The 18,071-nt window shown below is 45.1% G+C and overlaps 1 protein-coding gene and 1 pseudogene across 6 annotated transcripts; both read left to right on the forward strand.

The window, feature by feature from the left end:
* The first annotated feature begins 454 nt into the window (after positions 1-454).
* LOC122770467 lies at positions 455-3,972 on the forward strand (annotated as a pseudogene).
* A 712-nt stretch (positions 3,973-4,684) lies between these two features.
* On the forward strand, positions 4,685-13,595 carry pex6 (peroxisomal biogenesis factor 6). 6 transcript variants are annotated; one of them, XM_044029243.1, is made up of 18 exons: positions 4,688-5,254; positions 5,906-6,526; positions 6,601-6,767; positions 6,872-6,955; positions 7,263-7,377; positions 7,489-7,622; positions 7,708-7,813; positions 8,369-8,571; positions 8,650-8,836; positions 8,916-8,992; positions 9,494-9,614; positions 9,767-9,972; positions 10,195-10,256; positions 11,541-11,649; positions 11,729-11,845; positions 11,982-12,059; positions 12,222-12,361; positions 12,909-13,595. In XM_044029243.1, the coding sequence occupies exons 1-18, from the start codon at positions 4,718-4,720 to the stop codon at positions 13,043-13,045; spliced, it is 3,201 nt and encodes a 1,066-aa protein (XP_043885178.1). In that variant the 5' UTR covers positions 4,688-4,717; the 3' UTR covers positions 13,046-13,595. The 6 variants fall into 6 exon arrangements, 4 of the variants coding, with proteins under 4 accessions (XP_043885178.1, XP_043885180.1, XP_043885179.1 ...); XM_044029245.1 differs by having other exon boundaries at positions 7,711-7,813; XM_044029244.1 differs by having other exon boundaries at positions 5,909-6,526.
* The last annotated feature ends 4,476 nt before the right edge of the window (positions 13,596-18,071 follow it).

Here is an 18,071-nt window from a genome sequence, read left to right on the forward strand (position 1 = left end):
CTTCAGAATATTTAAATGTTAAATTATCCTTAATTTCACGACAATTAATTAATTATTTAATTAATTTGTTAAACACAGTTCGTTTCCAGACGATTGACAATAAAGTGCTGTTGAGTGCCACCTGCTGGTCGGTGAGTGAGATGAGAGACATTCAACTGTAACATGAAAGTGTGAGTGAATGGCAAAACTGCTCGATAAATAATGAACATGAAAGCTCAACAATAATGTTGTAAAGGTTTACACACTGTACCTTTAAATGATGTTTCCTTGAACCTGTGATGATAAAAATCACCTTTGATCTCTGTGTAAATGTCCAAATACAAAGAGAATCCTAATCCTTCTTTGAAGAGGTTTGAGAAGTGAACGCTTTATTCTGCACATTACGGTACTACGTTGTGTTGCAGTCCCACTCCTGAACACGGAGGGCGCTGTGCTACTACATCCACCTCATTCTGGGGGAAAACAACACGGGTGCTTCCGCCGTCAAACAGTTCCGATTCTTCTGTGTTTAGTTTGAGATTAAAGAAGAAACTGCGATGTTTTAAATTTAGCGCTGGGACTTTTTTTGTCGACTGAACGTCACACGCTCGTTTGTCTCTCCCGAGGCCGCAGTTCTGAGCTGAAAGCCCCGCAGTGTCGGTCACCATGTCGACAGCAGCGGCGGCAGCGGTGACGGTGGACTTCCACGCTCAGATCGCGTCTATCATGGAGGTCCTGGCGAACGCGGCCGTGGCTGAAATCTGCAAAGTGGTGGACGACGGTTACGCGGTGGTCCAGCAGGAAATGACCCGCAGTCAGAAGGAGAACGAGTTCCTGCGGAGGAAAATCAAGCTGCTGGAGCTGCAGGTCAGCCGTTACCGGACCGAGAGAGTGCAGGCAGCGGACGGTTCCGCCGGCGGCGTCCGCCTCCCCAACCGGCAGAGCACAGACCCGCTGGCCGGTGAGTCCGTCCCACGGCTACAGATACGACGATTCCCAATATTATCGTGATAAAGTTCGATTTAAAGGTAAACTGTTGCTCCGCCCACAAATAACACAGCTCGACTGTGACCAAAACATCGTCCTGGCATTTCTGGCCGTGGCGGCTCACCGGGATTATTTATACGATAAACGGAGGCACGTAACATACCAGAAGATACACGCGCACATTGTGTTAAAATCAAGCGCAGTAGCCTACATGGAAGAGAGTAACCGTGTCAAAACATTGATCCTCACAGAGACTTTGATCTGGGGAGAGTGACACAAGTCCCATCCTGAAGTCGAAGTGGTTGTCAAAGAAACGCTGCTAGATTTGACTTTTCAGCGAGGGGCAAATCAGGCATTCCCCGGTACGCCCGATGACCAGTCCATGCCTGGCTTGTGAATATAAACAACAATAATAAACAACAACAAAAACATTTTACATTTTATGTTTATAATATTTTCTTGTATTGCTGCTATGTCGAAACAATTTCCCCTTGGGGATGAATAAAGTATTTCTATTCTATTCTAACAGCAGCTAACATTCGAAATACTCAACAACATTGAAGCTAAAAATCTTCATTAAAACGTTGCGATCAGAGAAGAAAAACAAGGTTGTTAAAGGGGTTAAAAGCGTTAAAAGTTGAGTTCTTATAATGAAGTGAGTAATCACATGAATGTAAGGAATGACACATCCTTGTCTGCGATGTCCCTGCAGGTCCGTCTCTGCAGAACCGAAACAGGTTTCTGAACCGAGCACCAGGTCCTCAGCAGGCAGAGCAGAAGATCCAGCCCATCGACCCGGACCAGGATCCAGATCAGGAGGTCATCACCACCGCTAAAACTGAGGTAGTTATTTTCCGCAACACTGAGACCCAAGAACACTGACCTGAGTCAAATCCAAGAGACCTTGTCCAGATGCAGACTGTGCTGCAAATCAATAAAAGTGGACACCATCATGGAAGATACAAGCTCTTACAAGTTGTCCTCCCATCTTAAGTAAGAACATTCTGTCCTTGGAATTGAGGGAAAGGTCCCGGAAAGTCCTTGAAAAGTCATTGAATTTGAAGTCAACCAAGGTGTGGGATCCCTGATCGTGGTAGCCAAAATACTCCCACCACTCTCCACAAGAGGGTGCTAAAGTGACTCAAATAATAAAATAAAACATAAACACATACTGAATTAACAAAGGAATGAATTTTGATGAACTTCAACAAACAATCATCATCGTGTTACTTAAAATATTATGGGACGAGCCATAAATTGTACATATCTCAAAAATCAGCAACAGCATTTTAAAAGTGGTATCATACCATCCCTAATAATAAATATACATATATCTCTTTTACCTGTTGTTTTCAGTCAGTAGAGCCCGGCGATGACCTGTTGATCATCAAGGTCGAGGCAGCGATGGAGGCCACGATGGAGGCCACGATGGAGGCCACGATGGAGGCCATGGAGATGGAGGCCACGATGGAGGCCATGGAGGCCGATGGAGGCCACGATGGAGGCCACGATGGAGGCCAAGATGGAGGCCACGATGGAGGCCACGATGGAGGCCACAATGGAGGCTACAATGGAGGCTACAATGGAGGCTAAGGTGCCCAACAACCATGCACTGTCGGATGCCGGCGCAGGCACCGGAGGAGACACCAACGCCATCACTTCAGTCCCCGCCAACTCCAAGGACGACGACACTGAGCGGGCGGCCGGAGGCAACAGCCTAACGGAGGTCAGTGGATCCGGCATCATCACCTTTGTTGTCGGCAGCACAGCGGATGCTGATAACGCTCACTGCTGCCCCCTGCTGAACTTAGACTCTGATGCGACCGCACTCGGAAACGCCACGGCAGCTTCCTATGATGATGTCACAGGAAATGGGAATGCCAACACGGCTGCACCAAACGAGTCTGCTCCGCCACACCTGATTACCATCGACGGAGGGGAGGCATCATACAAGGGGGCAGAGTGTGAGTGGTTACACGTAGAGCAGACAAAATCGAACCAAACTCCATTACCCATGATTCATTGTGCTGGGCAGGAACTAGCAGAACACAAGTCAATGAAGGCAGCTTCTGTTGGAGAACCTCCAGGAACTTCCTTTGGTGAAACCTGGTCTAGCATCAACTGCAGCCTGACCCTACAGCGCCCCCTGTACCTGCCCAACCACAAACCCTTCACAGGCAGCTACCACCCACCACTTTACTGCGCCGTTCCCATGGAGCGGCCGTACGGCTGTACCAGCTGCAACAAGCGGTTCTTCCTGGAGTCGGACCTTCAGAGACACGTGGCCCAGCACACGCGGGGGAAACCCTACATCTGCTCGCAGTGCGGCAAGAGCTTTGTGTGCCAGAGCCAGCTGGACATCCACTACAACGTCCACACCGGAGAGAGGCCTTTCAGCTGCGCCATCTGCAACCGACGCTTCTCCCACCCCAGCAACCTCAGGAGGCACCAGAAGATCCAGCACTGAGCCCTGAAGAGTGTCCAGAGAAGTTCCTCCTGGAAGAAAACTTGTGTTTTATTTAAAGCTTAGGCAGAATTTTCAAACTCAAAATATAAAGCCTTAAAGCATGTCAGGTTGTCTGAAGTTATACTTGTGTGGTCAAGCAGAGGGCAATTTGTTATAGACTCTATTTAAAAATGGACAAGTCCAGTCCAGGAAGAAGGTTGTAAGTAGCAGTTAGCCACCAGGGGGCGACTCTACAAAACAATTAACTCGGGTGGCTTGTTGAGAAAATGGAGGACGCAACCTAAACCGATAGCGACAAAGAAAGCGTCCGAAAAGAGGACAGTGGAAGAAGGAGTTGCTCTGAGCTGTTGTATCTGAATTATTGGCACAAGACTTTAAAAAAATGACGAAAGCAAAATAAGTTGGCCTCACTGTTTGCCGGACAGGAAGTCCATCTATTTTACGTTCATTTAACACTTAAATAATCGGAATTTGGACATTTGTGAATGGAGATGCATCTGAAGAATTTGTTCCCCACCCTGTTCTAACGAGCCTTAAAAGAAAAAAACTTTGATTCTTTTTTTTCTAAATTATGCGTCAACGTTTGAGAGTTGTGAGGTTCGGATTTTTTTAAATCTAATCTTTTTCTTTTTTTGTCATCGGAACCACACACCTTTGGGGGAGGGGCTCTCAGTAAGCAGCAGGTAATTGTACACTATTTTAAATCCATACAAACCTGATGATTTAATTTGATTTTTGATTTTGTTTGTTTGAAATTCAACCAAACTGATGAGAATAAAATCAAATTATTCTAAAACATTGAAAAAAACAGTTGTGGTCTCTTTGTTTGTTGAAATGGTCTAATTTTATATTTTTTCCTACAACCTCAGAAGCACAATGTCATCGTTATCAGACGATGTTGGCTTTAAACGACTTCAACAGGAGCTGGATTTAATGTTTATTCAATATTTTGCTCAGTGAAGAATTTTTGTATTGACTTCTGCTCCATTCTCTCTGTGTGTGTGTATGTATGTATGTATGTATGTATGTATATATACATATATACATACACACATATATGTGTGTATGTATATATGTAGACATATATATGTATATATATATATATATATATATAGATACATATATATATATATATATACATAGATACATATATAGATATCTCAGAACACGCGAAGTTTCAGTTTTTATGCTGTAGTTCCTCCGCCTGTCCTGCAGGTGGCGGTGGTTGATCTCCGACAGCTGTGACAGCAGTAGCGGTGGTGAAGAAGGAGTAGTGAGAGTAAGATGGCGGTGCAGGTGCAGGTGTTCGTGTGTTGCCTGGACTCTTTTCCCGCTCACCTCTCTCCTCTGGACGCTCTCATCCTAAACTCTCACCTGAACTCAGTCTTCCACGATGACACGGAACCACCGACCGTCCTCTTCACTCCGCAGCGGCCTCACGGAAGCGACAGGAGCGGCATCTTACTGCGCCTTCACCCCACCACGGAGGAGGAGACCGCGGGAGGCTCCGACACAAACCCCGCCGGAGTTGACGCCGAGTCCCGCCGCTGTGTGCGGCTCTTTGTCAGCCGCTTCTTCCTGCGGCACCACGGGCTCCAGCGGCACGGCTGCACCGGGACAGCCCGGGCTCTGGAGCCGGTTAGCCTGGACAGGGTGGTCCTGGGAGCCCGCAGCAGGCAGAGCCTCCGCTGGGCAGGAGGTGAGCAGTTCACCGGCAGGCTGCTGGAGCTCTGCTGCCCCGGACAGTGGCTGCTGGCCCGGCAGGGAGACCCGCTGTTCATACCCCGGTCCCCGCTGAAGGGAGGGAGAGAGCCGGACCAGGTGAGAGCCGGGACAGGTGGTTTATTAAAAGAAAACTTCATACTAAATAAAAGAACTAGGGTTGTGCTTGAGTATTCAATTATTCCATTGAATATAAAAAGTTACCGTGACTATTCAAAATATATTAAAAAGATATAAAATAATTATTTTATCAAGGACTGCATTTATCACTTAGTACCATAAGGTGGCAGCAGCAAGCATATGGCAGCTGATTAAGACTAATCATCACTTTTATAATCGACTATATTATATTATTAGTTGGCCATTTTTGCTATTAATCGATTACTGGAAATGATGATGTTTCTCTAATGTCTTGTTTTTGTCCACAAACACAAAATAGTTCAGATTCAATTATTTCTTTGTTTTATGGAGCAAAGAAACCAGAAAATATTCACATTTAAGAAGCAGAAAAAGCACACAAACTGGTTTTAATTATTAAAACAAACACACAGACTGATTAGTTGATTGTGAAAATAGTTGTTGATTAATTCAGTAATTGAATAATAATTGATTTATTGTTGCAGCCCTGCTTCTGATTATTTTCTTATGTTTGTTGACTTGTTTTCTTTTTCATCTGTGTTGTTGTTGTTGTTGTTGTTGTTGTTGTCGTTGTCGTTGTCATCTGTGAATCATCATCATCATCATCATCAGCAGCAGCAGCAGCAGCAGCCTCCTCCTCCTCCTCCGTCCTCAGAGCAGCTGCTGGTGTTGAACTGCAGTCCCGTGACTCAGGGCCGGATCACAGCCAACACGTCTCTGGTCGTCACAGACTGCTGGGACTCGGTGGACCCCTCTGGCGCCCCCTGCAGACCGCTCAGCCTGTGTGTGTCGGACTTTGCTCACTACGCCGACGGCCTCGGGTCGGGGAGGTCTCTCCTTGACGGCAGGAAGTTGCCGGGCTCTGGGTTCTCGGGCTTCTTGCTGGAGTGCAGAGTGGACGTGCAAGTAGCGGACACTCGGCGATGGACAGGGGTCAGAGGTCAGCAGGGAGGAGCGGTGGACGTGGACAGCTGTGTGTTTGTGAGCAAACAGCTGCTTCTTAGGCTGGGACTGTTCAACCACGAGTGGGTGAAGCTGTGCAGGGTGGGCGGAGCCTCCAGACCTGTGACGGGTCACACAGAGGTCAGAGAGCGGCCGGTCTCTGTGGTGGTGGTGGATTTAAGTCCAGATCTGCAGAACCACAACGAAGCTGGTTTCATATCAGCGACTCTGTGGTTCAACCTGACCGATGGAGACATGATTCCTGTGAACGTCTGCTCCCTGAGGATGAAGGTGACCAACCTCGACAAGGACACGCCGGCTTTCACCTCATAACATCCTGAATGCTTCTGTTTGTGTGTCAGCAGCGGTGGACGTTGTCTCCGCCCAAGGTCGGCGGTCGCTCGGACAGCTCCTGTCGTTCGGCGTCGCCGCCGTTTGCCCGTGAGCTTCACATTCAGCAGGTGGTGTCTCCGCTGTACGACAGCCTGGGCTGCTGCGACGCCCTGCTTTCGGAACACTTCAGCTCTGCCAGGTCAGTTCACACGTTCACATGTGCGGTAAATGATGTTAACAAATGTGCAGCAACAGGTTTTCAGTGTCAAGGACGCCGGTCACATAGCTTCTCTCGCTCTGCAGACTCGTGTCACCGGGCGACATCATATCAGTGCCTACTGAGAAACATCCAGACATTCTGGAGAACAATGCAGAAGGAATCAACAGGTACCAAAACAATCCATGTCGTGTTTTACTTTCTTTGCTAAAATAATTAGAAGGTTCTATTGTTCCTGAAGATCGTCAGGAAGGTTCTAGAGCTCTCCTCACATTTCCTCTGGGTTTTTATTTTTTATCGTCATTGACAGTTCTGCATATTTTAAGTGAAGGAGTTACTAATGAGGACGTTAGAAGGTCCTGGTGGTTAAACGCATCTCAGAGTGTTTTGAGAGAAGATGGTCTGGAGGCTCATGATGTTCACGTCTGTGGAGGAAACGGTTGAAGTGATGTCAGTGTGACCTTTGACCTCTGACAGGAGTCCAGTGCTGTTTTTCAAAGTGCAGAAGGTGTGTCCACCTGCTGGGAGAGAAGAGGAAGAGGGAGGAGGAGGAGCTTATCTGGCTGACAGAGACCACACCTCACTCTACACGGTAACCTTTGACCTCTGGGTGTTTCAGGCATCTCAGATGTTTTTGTTTCTGTTGAAGCTCGTGGAGATCATCGTCCTATTTTTTTAATCAGTTTTGTCTGCGTCTCCTCAGGGAGCGTCCACCAACAGTGCTGCCCCCTGCTGCTCAGTGGAGGGAGCGTCTCTGTGGAGCAGTCTGTCTCCTCCAGGTCTGGAGAAAACTGTCGACATCGTCAGCAGCATGGTCCTGCCTCACCTGCAGCACAGGTACACAATCAATACAGGTCTGATTGGTCTGTGGAAGTGCTGTCATAGAGAGAGGCATGATGGGAAATCATGTGTGTGGTTGTAGCAGCTTCCTGTCTGGTTGCACCGTCCTCCTTCACGGTCCAGCAGGAAGTGGCAAAGTGAAGGTGGTCGCCGCGACGAGTCACAGACTGAACCTCCACCTGCTGAAGGTACGACAGAAGTTTGTTCACAGATGTTTATCTAATGTCAACAACACAGTATTAGATTTAGCCCATAAAATCTTTTAAAAACACACCCAGAAAAAATGTAGAAAAAATGGTCCTTGAAAAATGTTTTATTAATTAATTTTTAAAATATAGATAAATAAAGACGTGATTTATGTGCTTAACAATACATGAAACTTTATCTTTTATTCAGCTGCTTTAATGCACGTAATGTTTGTTGTAATTTTACACTGCAGTCAACTTTTTTAAATGAAACTGTGAGGTAATTATTTACTATTATATTATATTCTATTTAAATTACAAATATGATGATGTCAGTGGAGCAGTGGTGAGCGAGGAGCTCATTTTCCTTTCTTACAAAGTTTTATTTGTAGGGTACTTTTTTTTACATGAAATCCTGACATATCCAACCTCAGTTTAAAGAACAATATATAACAGAACAGAAGAGAATAGTATAGAACAGAACAGTATAAAAACAGTTACTGTACTCAAATATGTGTCTTTATATTGTGTTACAGTTGTCATTGTTTACCTGTGCAGGTGGACTGTGTAAGCTTGTGCGCGGACACACCCGCTGCCTCGGAGGTGAAGCTGATGTCGGTGTTTCAGCATGCCGCCGCCCTGCAGCCGTGCGCTCTGCTGCTCCGGAACCTGCACCTCCTGCTGCGACCCAGAGGAGGCGGCGAGGAGGACGGCAGACTCACTGCGGCGCTCTACCAACTGCTCAGCAGCGCCCCCACCAGGTCACTGGCTGTTTTATACCATACCTCAGGTCAGAGTCTTAGCACTGCTTTGACGTATCGTCATTGTGTTTTTTTTAGTGTGGTGGTGTTAGCGACGGTCTGCAGACCCCGGGATCTGTCTGCGGGTGTCGTGGCGGCGTTCGTACACCAGGTGGCGTTAGAGTCTCCAACTGAAGAGCAGCGGCACTCGATGCTGGTCGGCCTGAGCCGAGATCTTCACCTGGGCAGAGACGTCAGCCTGGACACGCTCTCCAGACTCACAGCGGTGAGACTCAGATAGGTGGGGCAGGCACTGCTGTCGGGATCCGTTTGTCGACATTAACGCAAGTTTTTCTCGTCTGCAGGGATTTGTGTTGGGGGATATCGCCGCCCTGCTGGCAGAAGCAGGTCGAGCAGCCTGCAGAAGGTTGAGACAAAGCTGGTGAGACTGGAGAACATCCATGTTTATTAGGGATGTGACTTTATTTCTACAAAACGACCGACAATCAACACAGGCTCACCTCGACAAAAAAATCGAAAAAAAAGTTGAAATGTCGGGGGGCGGGGCTTGTTGGATTTTCTGAATCTGAAATGAGGCAGAAATGAGTTAACCTAGAGGATATTTGCGCAGCTGCTGTGTTCCATAACAACATATTATGTTTAGCAGACTGCTGCTACAATGAATGATGATCGGGTGTCTGGCGGGTGCGGGTATCAATTGTTGAAAAAAAACATTGCTGCGGGTGGATTATTGATATTTAGCAGTGGGTGCGGATGACATTACAGCTCACCCACACATCTCTATTACATATTTTACTCTCACTGCTCTTTGTGATTATTTATTTGTGATTCGATCAGTGTGATTGATCTCTTTTTGTTTCGTTTAGTTGTTGGTCACTGCTTTGATGTGAATATTGGACATTACATCCATGTTTTTGAGCAGTGGTGATCAGCAGCAGGAGGAGGACCTGTGTCTCAGTGGAGTGACTGTCCAGAACCAGGACTTCACCTCAGCACTGGAGACGCTGCAGGACTCTCAGTCCAAGGCCATCGGAGCCCCGAAGGTGACGCAGCTCAGAGGAACAAAAACCCTGAAGCCACGACATTCGTGTTCCTGTCAGAGCCTCAGAAAACAGACCTGTGTCTTCTTCTCTTGTATCTCTTCATGTCCTGTTGTGACGTCACTGTCCTCTGTGACCCTGACCCGCTCTAACAGATCCCTGACGTGAGGTGGGAGGATGTGGGAGGTCTGCAGCATGTGAAGAAAGACATCCTGGACACGATTCAGCTTCCTCTACAGCGTCCAGAGCTTCTGTCTCTGGGTCTGAGCCGCACCGGCCTCCTGCTCTACGGACCGCCTGGGACCGGGAAAACCCTGCTGGCCAAAGCCGTGGCCACCGAATGCTCCATGACCTTCCTCAGGTCTGCGAAACCTCAGGTCCTTGAAGTGTCTCAAACACAGTCTTTTTCTCATGTTGTTTAAAAAACGTGTGAAATGGTTGACTTCCCGTTGCACTGAGGCCGATTTCTGTGACGTGTTTCCACCACATTTGGTGCAACGCAGTTTCGGTTTTTATTTCCTCTGTGACCATCTGCAAATTTCTAATTCTGTTACTCTTTAACATTAGTTTTATTCTGTTTCAGTGTCAAAGGTCCAGAGCTCATCAACATGTATGTGGGTCAGAGTGAAGAAAACATCAGAGAAGGTTTGAACACAAATCATGAGTGACATGAAGTTACACAAGGTCACATGGAGATACATGAGGTTACATGAAGTCATATGAACATGAGGTCACATAGAGATACATGAGGTCACATAGAGATACATGAGGTTACATGGAGATACATGAGGTTACATGAAGTCATATGAACATGAGGTCACATAGAGATACATGAGTTCACATGGAGATACATGAGTTCACATGGAGATACATGAGGTCACATGTAGATACATGAGGTCACATGGAGATACATGAAGATACATGAGGTCACATGGAAATACATGAGGTCACATGTAGATGAGGTCACATGGAGATACATGAAGATACATGAGGTTACATGGAGATACATGAGGTTACATGGAGATACATGAGGTCACATGTAGATACATGAGGTCACATGGAGATACATGAGGTTACATGGAGATACACAAGGTCACATGGAGATACATGAAGATACATGAGGTTACATGAAGTCACATGAGGTTACATGAAGATACACAAGGTTACATGAAGATATATAGAGATACATGAGGTCACAAGGAGATACATGAAGATACATGAGGTTACATGAAGATACATGAGGTCACATGGAGATACATGAGGTCACATGGAGATACATGAGGTCACATGAAGATACATGAGGTTACATGGAGATAGTAGTAGCTAATGTTACATTTTGAGTGGATGGCGAGCGTCTCCAAGCAGGCTCACCGTATCCAACACAGCCTGGATCATTTTTCGACACACTCCCCACATCCAAGTAATGATGTATGCAGTGTTACCAACCGTAGTAAGGAGACCTCCGATTAGCTCATTACGGCGACAACACATTAAAACACGGGATTCCGTCTGCGTTGTAGAACGGCACTTTATTCACACACTGCAGGCTGATACGTAGCCTCTCTTATTATTGTGCGGCTCTCACAATAAGAAGAATAACTCAAAATATGCAGGTGACAGAGATATAGTCTCAATAACATTTGCACAAAGCAAGCCAATCCACTTTTCTGTGTTGATAAGAGCATTAAAATGAGAAGAAATAATGGGACAAAAAGAAATCAAGGGACATTTGATTAATTGCAATGAAATATTTTAATCGTTTGACAGCACTAGAAGTTACATTCTGAACACAGCTGAGTCGGTCCTTCTCAGAACTTATGGACATTGTTACAACCCGGTTGTGTCTGGGGTTTTTGTCTTTGTTTGTCCGGGTCAAAAGAGGAGGCAGGAGCTAGCACTTAACAACATTTTGAATCATTTGTTCTTCAGTGTTTGTCAGAGCTCGCTCAGCTGCTCCCTGCGTCGTCTTCTTTGATGAGCTGGACTCTCTGGCTCCCAGCAGAGGGCGCAGTGGAGACTCTGGAGGAGTGATGGACAGGTGAATGTTTCTCTGCTCTTCTTCTTCACGTCATCATCGTCACAGTTTCAGCGTGATGAATGGATGAATCTGTTGACAGAGTCGTGTCTCAGCTGTTGGCCGAACTTGACGCTTTGAACTCCACTGACCAAGTTTTTGTCATCGGAGCTACAAATCGCCCAGATCTGCTCGACCAATCACTGCTGAGACCTGGCAGGTCAGCGCTTCACCCCACATGAACACATTAATATATGGACATATGGACAAACATCATAATAAGACGTGAAAAATGCCAAAAATCAAAATGGTGACAGAGTGAAACATGAAAACATTAAATTTGTCTTTGTCCTTAGGTTTGATAAATTAGTTTATGTTGGAATCAACGAAGATCGACTTTCTCAGCTACAAGTTCTTCAGGCTGTCGTCAGGAAGTAAGAACACACACACACACACACACACACAGTAATAGTATCTAATAAAATAAATGTTAGTGAACAGAGTACAGAGATGAGACGCAATAAGAATATTTAGTGATTTAGAGTGAATTATTCCTTTAATTTTTAAAATGGCTGCTGTTGTACATGTGACGTCAGGTTCCAGTTGGATCCTGCGGTGAATCTGGAGCTGGTGGTGAACAGCTGTCCAGGTCACATGACCGGCGCCGACCTTTACGCCCTCTGCTCAGACGCCATGACGACGGCCGTCAAGAGGAAAATCTCACTCATCCAAAACGGTAAAAAAAACAACATATAACAGTGGTGATGTTTGACGTGTGGCGCCCCCTGCTGCTGAGAACCAGCCTGAGACACAGATTTTAGCCACTTCATAGACGACTCAGTTAGTAAACTTCTACGTCAGTTTAAATCAAGTTAAGGAAACTGAAGTTTCTAAAGCACTCGCTCTCCCACACCAAACCTCATAGAGAAAATCAGTGATTTTAGCTGGTGGGGTCACAGGAGCCGCTGATCTACTGGTGCCTCGTGTGGTCACTTTGTGTCACTGAGGTTGATCTGAATGAAGATTGTAAAAAGCCGAATTAACAAAATAAGACATTTGAACTTAATGATGGAGGCAGCAGTGGATCAGCAGCTCCTGTGTGTGTGTGTGTGTGTTTGTGTGTGATGTTAAAATCACTGGTTTTCTCTATGAGGTTTGGTGTGGGAGAGTGTGTGGTTTACAAAGAGTTTATCGGCTCTTGCCAAGTGTGTCCTGCTGTGTTCCCAGCAGCAGAGGGCGCTCACAGCACATTCACTGCTCTGCTGACACTGACTCTGTCTCAGGTGTGGACACTGAGGACACGCCTCTCCTTCTCTGCGCGGACGATTTCTCGGTTGCGCTGGGAAACTTCAAAGCGTCCGTGTCAGAGGAGGAGCTTCAGAGATACAAACACATCCAACACAAACTCACAGTGAGGTAACATTACAGGAAACATCACTGTCACAGATGATCACATGAAATTCATGTAATAACACAGAATAAATCTAATCTTTCTTCTCTTACCTTTCTACAATAAACTGTGTTTTAAAGTTTGATGCAGTGAACTGTGAATCGTGACACAGTGAACTTTGGCGCAGTGAACAGTGTTGGGAAGATTACTTTGGAAATGTAGTTGGTTACATTTACAAGTTACCCTGTTGAAAATGTAATAGTGTAACTATTTCAATTACTTTCTCAAAGTAATGTAACTCATTACATTTGAATACATGTTGATTACTTTCCTTAATTTAAAAGTGGATTAAAACCAAAGATCATTATTTTGGAATGAAACACAAATTTGTTCTTTACACAAATAACAAACGTGATGAAATGTAAATAACTAAAACATGTGTTTGTTGCATTATGTGTGTACAGCATGTGGAAAACATGACGCCATGTTGACCTGATGACAAATGTACACAATTTAACAAACAAAAGTGATGGCATTAATGTTCTATAAAATAGACCAAAATTATAAAGATAAAACAGTACAAAAGTGAGTGTTCTTTTACGTGTTCAAAAGTTTAAAGTCGAACCTGGGACCTGTTTCACAAATTCTGAGTTAAAACCTTAAAGTTTTCGGTTCCAGAACAGCTGATCAGCATCGGTATGTTCACTCTGAGTTAAGCGTGTGTGTTGGGAATGAAAAAAGCCGTCATCAGTGGAGCTCTGATACTATGATTCACCATGGCAACGGGTAAACAAAGAGGGCTTATTATGCAAAATTAACTTTTTAATCATTTCAATACTTATATTTGGGACTCTGGAGGCCCTACCAGTCGCCAAAGTGTGGAAAAAGAATACTCAGTCCTTTTTTCGTGGTCCCCCTTAGTGTAAGTATAGGTGATAAAACATGCAATGTTGAATTCCCTGCGCATTATGATGACAGCATGAACATTTCACCGCGAATGTTACCGCCCACCAGTAAGTTTACTTGGAGAGCTCCACCTTAGCTCCACCTTGTCCCTATAAAATGCAAGTGTGCAGACGAGGGAGGAAGCGGTGGCGATCAGTGGTGCTGTCCCTAAGTGTTTTTAACTGATTTACAGTTGGACAGTGTTCGGCTCGATCCTTATGTAGGACGTCTCTTCCTGTGACGACACTCTCGCTGTTTTCTGCTCACGCTGCCATGTTGATATTGTCAGAGAACTACTGGAGGGAGGGGGAGAAGAATGAGGGGAGGGAACAGGAGCTGAGCGAAAAGAGGACAAATCAGAAACCCCTTGGAAGAAGTGGGCGTGTGTTTGCCTGTGTCTCATTTGCATATAAAGGGACCATGCACGAAAACCGAGCGTTCTGAAAGGGGCGGGTTTAGCAGGGTTATTGAACTGCTATGATGCTTCATCCTTATGGTATTTTGACCAAAGCATGTCACTGACATGTTCATTAGGACACCAGGGAAGTATTTTAATGGGGGAAATAGGGTATAATATGTCTCCTTTAAAACATGCCAACAACCATGACATTTATGTGAAGAGACGAGTTAATAAATGAACACTGTTCCATTTTATACAGTTAATCCACTCATTCATCATTTAACAGACTTTACTTTCATTAATCATGGTAAATGCTGCAGTCCTGACATTATGTTACATTAGATTTGATATTTATTCAGCTGTAACCTGAAGAGACACAAACTGAAGATGAGAATATGGATCAAACTGATAAAACTATCATTATAAAGTCCAACTGAAGTGTCCATGTTCAAACCAACAACACTGAGAGACACAAGACTGTGAGACAGAATAATGAGACAGAAGTCGACATGTCGTCACATGACAGAGTTTAATGAGCAGCCGGTTTCTCCTGGAAACAGATGAACACATGAATTGTTTGTTGGACCAACACTTTGTGTGTGAACTGTCTCCACAGAGACACAGGCTGAAGGTCTACTATGATACATATCGGTCTGGACCGCAGGTCTACGTCTCTGTGCTTCATTCTTCTCTCTCTGTTTCTGTGGTCGGCTGATTTGAGTTTGTCGGGTCAAAGGTCGCACACGCGGCTCCCAATCGTCTTTGTGTTCCATGTCAAAGGTCGTCTGAGGTGACGTGAACTCAGGTGAAGTGACACATTCGACTGCAGGTTCTGAAGAGAAGACAAAACAAACGTCCACTGTCTATATTTCACACTCCAAGAAAAACTTTTACGTCAAATTTAAACAGGAATAAGATTTTTCTGAATTCTAAAATTCGGATCAAAAATGCGAAAGTTTTGTTTGCGAATTTGAATGTTCTGTTCGCAAATTCTAAAATTTTGTTCTCGAATTAAAAATTTTGTTCACAAATTCTATAGTTTGTGAATTCTAAAGTTTAGTTTGAAAAGTTAATAGAAAGTATAATTCTATTTGATCACTTTTTTAACTTTTATTTGCAAATCCTTAAGTTAAATTTGAAAAGTTTTGTTTTACAATAATAAAAATAACAATGTGCGTTATTTTACAGCTGTAACTCCATATTTTCTTTCCAGCTCGTGTTTTTTTCTTCCTGTGGTTTTTTACTTCCTGTGGTTTATTCTTCCATATTTACCGCTTACGTGGCCTTTGCTACTTTCGTGCGCTTCATCCTTTTCCTCCTCATCAGCGTCACCTGAGGCCTCTTCAAACCTGCGATCAGCAGCAGTAACCTGGGCCGCGACTTGGTGAGCCAGCTTCTCAGTAGCGTCCCCTTGGGAAACCTGCGGGAACAACAACGCTCAGTTACCGGGGCTAAACAGAATTAAGGAAAACTTAACTAAATGTAAGGATATTTGATTAATTAATATTTGTGTTTCAAATGGTCAGCAAAACGCGACATTAAGACCTTCATAGCTGATCAAAAGTAACTAAATTGTCGACTGATTCTCGTCACCGTCGTGATCATCGTTCAACTCTTAATCCAGGAATTGACGCCAAAGAACTGCCAAATAACCACCAAAGAACCGCCAAATAACCACCAAAGAACCGCCAAATAACCACCAAATAACCACCAAATAACTGCCAAATAACCACCAAAGAACCGCCTGACCAATCACATCCTCCTCTTTCAGACGAGAAGTGGCGCCACCTGCAGTAAAGTGTCTGTGTTTGTTCAGTTTCCTCCGGACGAAGACTTCATATTCCTGCAGTAACAAACTCAGAGGCTTGATGTTGTTTGAGTTGTTGTTTTTTGTTGTTTTTTGTGATCTGCTGAGTGACAGAAAACAGAAAAAAACCTTGGATTGTTTGGACTTTGTGAAACGAGCTGCAGAGAAATCTAGCAACGTTCAGACGTGGACAACCAGTGTTGACGCCATTGTTGTCGTCTGCGGGGGCTCAGCATTAAATGTACCGAGGGTAACATTGTTTGCACAGCTGACCCTGCCCCCCAAAACCCCCCTCATTTTCTTCACTGTCATGTGACCAGCTGCTGTTTGGCGTCTCCTCCTCAGGACAACGTCAGTGACGATCAGCTGATCTGTAAATCCAAATTCCGGATCCGACATGGCGTCCCTGGTCTCTCGCTGACCTCGGTGTCAATCTCCTCTCGTCTTTCTTGTCTCTTTCCTTACAACTTTTCCTCATGTCATTGTCTTTTCCAGATGTCCTAATGTCCCACTCCTTGCGATTCCTTGATTTCTGGCCCTTTCTTGAAATCTTTGTCTTCTTCTTCTTCAGTTCCCTCCAAAGTCTCCTTGATTCCTTGTCCTTGTCTCTTACCCTTTCTAGAAATACTCCTGTCCTGTTCCTTCAAAATGGTTCCTTGATTCCTTGCTCCTTCTAGAAATGTTCTTGTATTGTCCTTTTCCTCACTTCCTTGTCGTTTCAAGAAATCATCTTGTCCCATTTCTTCCTACATGGCCCTGATTCCTTGTCCTCCCTTTCAAGAGATCTTTTCATCTTGGCCCGTTCTTTCAAAATGGTCCCTTGTCCTTTCAAGAAATCGCCTCGTCTCATTCCTTCCAATATTTCCTTGATCACTTGTCCTTTAAAGAGATTGTCTTGCCCTTTAGGGGACTCTTCATCTTCTGTTTCCTTGATTCCTTGCTCCTTCTAGAAATCGTATTGTACCGTCCCTTCTTACAATTCCTTGATTTCTGACCCTTTCCAGAAAACTTTGTCTTCTTCCGTTCCTTTGAATGTTTTTTTGATTACCTCTTCCTGTTCCTTCCTACGTTGCCCTCATTCCTTGTCTGGATATCGTCTTGTCTGGTGCCGTTCCCTCAAAATGGTTCCTTGATTCCTTGCTTCTTCTAGACATCTTCTTGTCCCATTCCGTCCTACATGACCCTGGTTCCTTGTCCTCTCTTCGTGCTACCCTTTCAAGAAATATTTTCATCTTGTCCAGGTCCTGCAAAATGGTTCCTTGATTCTTGGCTCGTTCTGGAAATCGTCTTTTGCACAACAATCTTCATTTTTCCTTCTCCCTCTCTTTTCTGTTACTGACGGTCATGATCGTCCTTGACTTTGACGGTCCCGTCAGTCCGGTCTGTAGTGGTTCTTATCTCACAACACGACAAACGACAACCTCATCATCAACAACGTCACAAACGCGAGAAAAACCAATTGTCCCAAATATTCTAATAGAGGAACTACCAAGTTATCATCTTGGTAGTTCCGAGGTGAGAACGGAGGCTCTGAATCTGATCAACGCGGCGTCTTGGCTGACGTTCGCCTCCGCACACGACTTAGTGGTCCTCTACCTCCCCCTCCCTCACCCCCTGCCCCCTCTGCACACACACACACACAGCAGAAGCAGCTCTTACCAGTTCACCCCACACATTTGTTAACTTGTGCCCACGATGTCCGTGCTCACAGACACATATATGATGATCCACTGCTGCTTTTTTTTTTTACCCGAGCACTAGAAGCTTCAGCCGCGACGCAAAAACAAACCAGCTGAATAATGAGAGGCCATGAGGTGAGAGGGTGAGGGGAGGGGGGGAGAGTTCAAAGAAAAAAGGAGGGTCCACTCAGCACTTCTGACTGCAAACGCCAACGGGTGATCCCA

This window comes from Solea senegalensis, linkage group LG6, assembly GCF_019176455.1.
Source record: "Solea senegalensis isolate Sse05_10M linkage group LG6, IFAPA_SoseM_1, whole genome shotgun sequence".
Lineage (NCBI taxonomy): Eukaryota > Metazoa > Chordata > Actinopteri > Pleuronectiformes > Soleidae > Solea > Solea senegalensis.